This window comes from Lentinus tigrinus (assembly GCF_003813185.1).
Source record: "Lentinus tigrinus ALCF2SS1-7 unplaced genomic scaffold L226scaffold_122, whole genome shotgun sequence".
Classification (NCBI taxonomy): domain Eukaryota; kingdom Fungi; phylum Basidiomycota; class Agaricomycetes; order Polyporales; family Polyporaceae; genus Lentinus; species Lentinus tigrinus.
Window position 1 is genome coordinate 549 of NW_027138031.1, and position 5,656 is coordinate 6,204.

General features: G+C 57.1%; 3 protein-coding genes across 3 annotated transcripts; 2 read left to right on the top strand and 1 right to left on the bottom strand.

Moving 5' to 3' along the window:
* Window positions 1–250: 250 nt before the first annotated feature.
* On the bottom strand, window positions 251–1,018 carry L226DRAFT_577041 (uncharacterized protein; the record flags this gene model as incomplete). Its single annotated transcript, XM_067685498.1, has 3 exons — window positions 251–513; window positions 582–961; window positions 1,014–1,018. 3 exons carry the CDS (start codon window positions 1,016–1,018, stop codon window positions 251–253), a joined length of 648 nt encoding a protein of 215 aa, XP_067528255.1.
* A 422-nt stretch (window positions 1,019–1,440) lies between these two features.
* L226DRAFT_474545 (uncharacterized protein) lies at window positions 1,441–2,145 on the top strand (the record flags this gene model as incomplete). The annotated part of the gene is made up of 1 exon (XM_067676610.1): window positions 1,441–2,145. One exon carries the CDS (start codon window positions 1,441–1,443, stop codon window positions 2,143–2,145), a length of 705 nt encoding a protein of 234 aa, XP_067528256.1.
* A 376-nt stretch (window positions 2,146–2,521) lies between these two features.
* L226DRAFT_577043 (uncharacterized protein) lies at window positions 2,522–3,819 on the top strand (the record flags this gene model as incomplete). The annotated part of the gene is made up of 6 exons (XM_067685499.1): window positions 2,522–2,631; window positions 2,689–2,923; window positions 2,978–3,151; window positions 3,204–3,500; window positions 3,553–3,687; window positions 3,748–3,819. The coding sequence occupies 6 exons, from the start codon at window positions 2,522–2,524 to the stop codon at window positions 3,817–3,819; spliced, it is 1,023 nt and encodes a 340-aa protein (XP_067528257.1).
* Window positions 3,820–5,656: the final 1,837 nt, after the last annotated feature.

Consider the following 5,656-nt stretch of genomic DNA (forward strand, 5'->3'; position numbering starts at 1 on the left):
AGACAGGAGAGACAGGAGAGAGAGGAACAAGAAACTGCGGGAGCAGGGAACAGCAGGGAATAAGGAGCAAGGCGCAGGAGGGAAACATCTCATTATACAACGGTGGGTGAGTGTGAGCGGAGCGGATCGTCGGGACATTCAAACATAAGAACAGCACACGTCTTCGAACCCCAATAAGTGCGTGGAAGTGAAGCGCATCTATACGTTAGAGGAAAAGGGAAACAGCGACGAGACGCAGAACTCATGGCGGTCATTTTGCGTCCATCGCGTACTGCCCAGGCTGGTACGTGTACGAGTACGCCGGCGGGCTCGCCATCGCGTTTTGGTATGACGGCGGGAACTGCCACTGCTGCTGCTGGGTGAACGACGGCGGTGTCGGTGTTGTCGGGGTCCGGGGCTGGCTCTGGCTCTGGCTCTGATTGTGCGACTTGTGCTGCAGGCACTCGGGCTGCCCGCTCGCCAGGAGCGCGAGCCCGATCGTGCCGTGGTCGCCCGAGTCCGTGTAGTGGCACACTGCGACATCACCGTCCAGGTCAGAGCATTGCGCCATATAACAGAAGTAAAAGCGAAAAGCGACTTACAGAGGCGTGGGCAGTCGCCGACACCGCATGCATATGGCCACCACAAGCAGTTGCACGAGCCGTGCGTTCCGTGGTGCTTGAGCCCGTTCGCCTGCTTGTACGACCTGATCAGCAGCGACGACGCGGGCCGCGAGAGCGTTCTCGTCGCGCGCGGTGTCGAGCTGGCGCCGCTCGAGCTCGATCGGGCGGTAGCGCTGGATGTCGACTCGCCGGCATTCGAAGACGAGGCCTGGGCGTTCGGCGGGACGGCTTCAGGCATGAGACTGGAGTAGTCGGAGTGGCTGGCGTAGGCGTTGAAGGCGTCCGAGGCGCGGGCGGGGGAGGCAGAGGGACGACCGCTCGAAAGGACGCCGTAAGGCGCACATTGACGAGGCTTGCCACTACTAAGCGCTAAGAACTTACCGCTATTCACCACCGGGACAAGTGGCTCACCTCATTGAGTGAGGCATTACCAGCCATCCAATCCTCACTCGCTCTCTCTAACCACTTCTCAGAATGTCAGACCCGTTCGACCCTGCAAGGTTTCTTGGGACTCCATCTGCTTCCCAGCAGCCGAGCAGTGAGTGCCACCCACACGTCGACCCGACGGTCTCTCATATTTGTACTGTCAGAGCGCAAGGTTCACTTCTCGGGCTCACTAGAACACGTCCCCTCATCAGCGCCGTCTCAAGGGGAGCGGCATGGCAACATGAAGCCTCAGCGCAAGCAGAAGAAGAAAGAAGACGCACCGAGTTCCCGCTGGCGCAGCGTCTTCTTCTACAGCTTCCTCGCTCTTGCTGTGTGTATTTGGCTAGGCCCATCTCTGGTAGCATCAGACGGTCCCCTTGCGAGCATCGTGACTCTGTCATCGACCTTTGTGATGCCGGCACTCCCCCATATTCTCAAGAATCGCCGCCGCCAGGCTCCTCACATCTCCCCCTATGTATCAGCGCACATCCAAACCGCCGTTCGCGCAGCCCTCAAGGACCCTGTTGGACGTCGCGACTTCGCACTTGCTGCTGATGGCGCTCGGATTGCCACAAAACTCACATCTACCTTCGAGTCTCTCTCCGACCTCTCGGCACCACAGCCGCCAGAAAACGTCCTCGATGAAGACATGCGAGCTATTTCGCACTGGCTTCTACCCAACGGCCATGGTCAAGTGGGTATCAAGTTACCGTCATTCGTCTACCCTACGAACGTCACTATCGACCACATCCCGAAGGAGATCGCAGCTGATATTCATCAAGCTCCCCGCCATATGGTGCTGTGGGGTATGTTGGAAGGGCGGGCGAACGAGAGACGGCGTATTGCATGGCAAGAGAAGTTCCGTGCATCGGCTCTGGCTCTGAACTTGACCCGTGACGCTCCACCCATCACAAACAACGCTACCTTCCTCCCCATCGCTGCATTCGAATATGATATCCACGCGGAGTACGCCGTCCAGACATTCCCAGTCGATGCTCTCATCGTCGATAGCTGCATCTACTTCGGTGCGGTGGTGCTCGAGGTCCAAACCAATTGGGGAGCACCTTCGACCCGACTCTACCGCGTGCGCATCCACGGAAATGAGATCTCTGAGTAAGGTCCGTTCTTCACGAGTAGTACCGGCGATGACTGACCGCATTCGCAGTGTATGAGGTCGGCAGCTATGTCAAGAATATCACATACTCCTTACCCTCCCGCAAGTTCGTATGTCCCTCGGTATTGCGTTGAATACGTGTCTCATCTGTACGTTTGCTTGTATCATGAATGAATACCTGTTGTTTGAGTGTTCCTGGTTGCACTTTCCGCTTGGGCGACATGGCTCCTTGCGGACGATCTGGTCGTCCTCGGGTGACTCCGAATGCCACCTGGCGACAACAAAGGTGTGGCTCATGTCTTTATCTATCTCCTTCCATGCCCTCCGTCTTTCCGCAACTCATCCTTGCACCTCTACCACACCCTCCGTCGTGCCAACTATGCCCGTCCGCGCTCCGGGAGTACAGATCGTCACCGCCATCTCCGCCGCAAAGCCGTGTCCCCAGGTGATGGAGGACCTCGCTACCTCGTTGGATGAGGAGGTCGAGAGGTTGGGTGTGCACATTTCAGGATTGAGGCGGCGTGGACTGACGTCTCTGACTATCAGGATGCGCAAGTCCTGGACTCTTCCCACCGATATCTCCCAGTGGGCAACATTTCTTACTTCACGATCCCTGTGCGGGTTCAAGACATTCAGCGAATCCACCCCTCCCTCGATAACTCAGTGGCGTGACATGCTCATGACGCTGTACCCTGGTGATGGCGATCTTGTCTCCCGTCTCCAGAAGACATCGGACACAGCTAAAGAGAAGGCGACTCAGCTCAACAACCGTTGGTATCAAGTGAGTAGTGATAGTACGCAATCATGAAGACATCGTTGACCAATACATGTTCAGTTCAAGATGCTGGCTGACGGATACCTCCTTCATCTGGAGACTGCGGACCGAGTCGCCTTAGAAGACGCTTTCCCGTGCCTCGAGCATGAACACAACTCGATCGCGAGCCGTGTTACAGCTGTGAAGGCCAGGAAAGCCAAATGGGATCGTTGCTTCGACCTTCTATTGACCGAGGTATGTCGTTCTAGATTCCAAGGATGGCCATGGGATTAACGTCGTGCTCCAGACAGGAGAAGCCGGTTACATGCAGACTCTTCAGAAGAGAGCAGCGTGGACTCAACAGAATTTCCCAGGCGTGGTCACCGGTCTCGTCACAGAGCTGCAGCAGCTCATCGAGGAGCGCCGTGTCCTGGTGCAGGAGACGTCTCGCTTGTGGGACGAGCAGTTCTCAACCTGGTTCACACGGTCCGGCGACCGTATCACACCTGAAGAGTTTGTCGCAGCACTCTCAAGGCACGTCGACGCCATTCAAAGACTCTCAGAGCAATCGAAGACGCAGAAGAGCCTTGTGTCGAAGTTGGACGTGAGCTATGTCTCAAAGTTCAATGGACCACCATCTAATCAGGCTTATTCAGATGCTCGTGCGATTTGCGGGGCTCAACACCACGACCTTGAATCGCCCCGGTGGTTCCTTCATTCCACTGCAGGACATCAGGCAATCATTCCGCGAGTACGAAGTAATATGGATCGATGCGTGTCGCATCACCGAGGTATGTGTCCTGCCAGTAGCCTTGCCATGGTAGAGGACATCCTAATCAGTTGACTGGCAGGATTGTGTGCGACTGACGAGTGCCCTCGAGCGCTACATTGCCCTCCTCGAGGATGCTCACGGCAAGGCTTAACCGTATGTCTGATTCAGCCGGCGCGACCGTTGGTAGCTTTTTCCCTCCTGGTGAGGTTTTTGACGCACCCAACGGCGCCGGTCTTGTGTGTATCCCTATGTCCTCAGTCCACAATCGTACGTCTTCTTGTGCCCTGTGCCAGGTGTTGGAGCAGATACGCTGTTCGGTAAGTCGCTCATGCTCTCAGGATCCTTTCAGAGACGAACATGTCACGGTCGCCGCTTCCAGGCGTCAAGGCATCGAGACGGCGATCGTGACATGCGTCGTCTGAGAACTTCGTGCCTCACATCGTACTCAGAGCGGTGCGGAGTCATCGGTCATGACTTCGTCGCGGGGAGCGGCTCGGAGTCGTCGTCTGTTGGAGTCGAGCGTTGAGGCGGAGGCAACCAAGTACGGTGTGATGACAGTGTTGTGTTGGAGCCTCCCAGCCTTGTGTTGCGGCGTCGCAGCGGCACAGCGTCGTGTTGCGGCGTCGCAGCGTCGTGTTGCGACGCGCGGAATGAGATTCTACCCGCAAATGGCGCTGACCTCATGTCACGACGACGAGAGCGGCGTGGTTAGAAGCGGCGTGTTGCGGCGTTCAAGGATCAGCGCACATAGTGTGGCGGGGAGCGGTAGGGCGTCATCGGATAGAAGAGCCCCGTGTCGGGGAGAAAACAATTGTCATTGTGCGGGGCGGCGGCGCGAGAGGCGCAAGCCATGTGTTATGGCCCCGACGTCCCGACGTCCCGACGCAAGGCAGTCGGGAAGTGTGGCGGGGAGTGGCTGCAAGAGCCTCGTGTATCAGTGTCAGTGTCGAGTAGTGCTTTATGAGGACGGCAGCCTCGTGTCTCAGCTTTGTCATTGCGTGGGCCGGCGCGGTGAGGTGCGAGAGGCACAAGCCTCGTGTTACGACGTCGAGGTGGGTCGGGGAGCGGCTGCAAAGTCATGTGTGAGCCTCGTGTGCGCACCTTGTCGGATAGGTTGCTTGGACAGCGCCTCAAGGTATGGCGCTGAGAGGTGTCGGGATGGCGTCGGGAGGGAGTCGGATAGAGTATCCGCCTCGTGTTGCGGTGGCGGGTGTCCTCGTGATGCGGAGCGGCGGTTCGGGATGGCTTGCTGTGTGTCGTGAGGCGGTCAGTATCAGGTCGGGCAGTGTCGGGCAAAGCGGTGAGTCGCCCGTTGGCGGATAGCAGCGCAGTGACTCCGAGGGTGGTTGCCTCGTGGAGCGGCGACGAGCTCGGCCGTGTTGGGTGTTGCCGTGTCGAGCAGAGTGTTGCCGAGTGGTGTGGTGTGGTTTGAAGATTTTGACGGGATTTCTGGATACCAGAAATCTCACCGTTCTTTGTCGTTTCTTGGGCCGGAAAAGTTCACCTTTCTCAGCGAAACTTTCTGGTTGCAGAAAAGGATGGCTTTCCTGCCTCGAGGTATGACCAGGAAAGGACCAGGAAAGACGGCCTTTGTGGGTCATTCTGCTGCCATTTCGTGCATCCGGAAATTTCACCTTTCTCGCCGACTTCACAGCCCCGCAAAGGATACCCGGATTAGGTGAGCTTTGTCCCCGGTTCTGGTCCGACTGGAAAGTTTCATGATATCACGAGGTCATGGCAGACAAAGGACATCTTTCTCGGGGTGCACGAGAAATTTCACTGAAAGATCGCCCTTTCAGGACTTTTCTGGCACCCAATCATGTTCGTCAAAGGCCGCGTTTTCGGCAGGACAAAATATTCCGTACATGGCTCTAGGATGCGACCTTTTCGAGGCACCAAAATCTGACTTAAATGTCCGCGACAGTCCGCCTCCGTGGAGGAAAACATGAAGATTTCTTGCCTCGGATTTTGAGCGGGCGCCCGCCGTG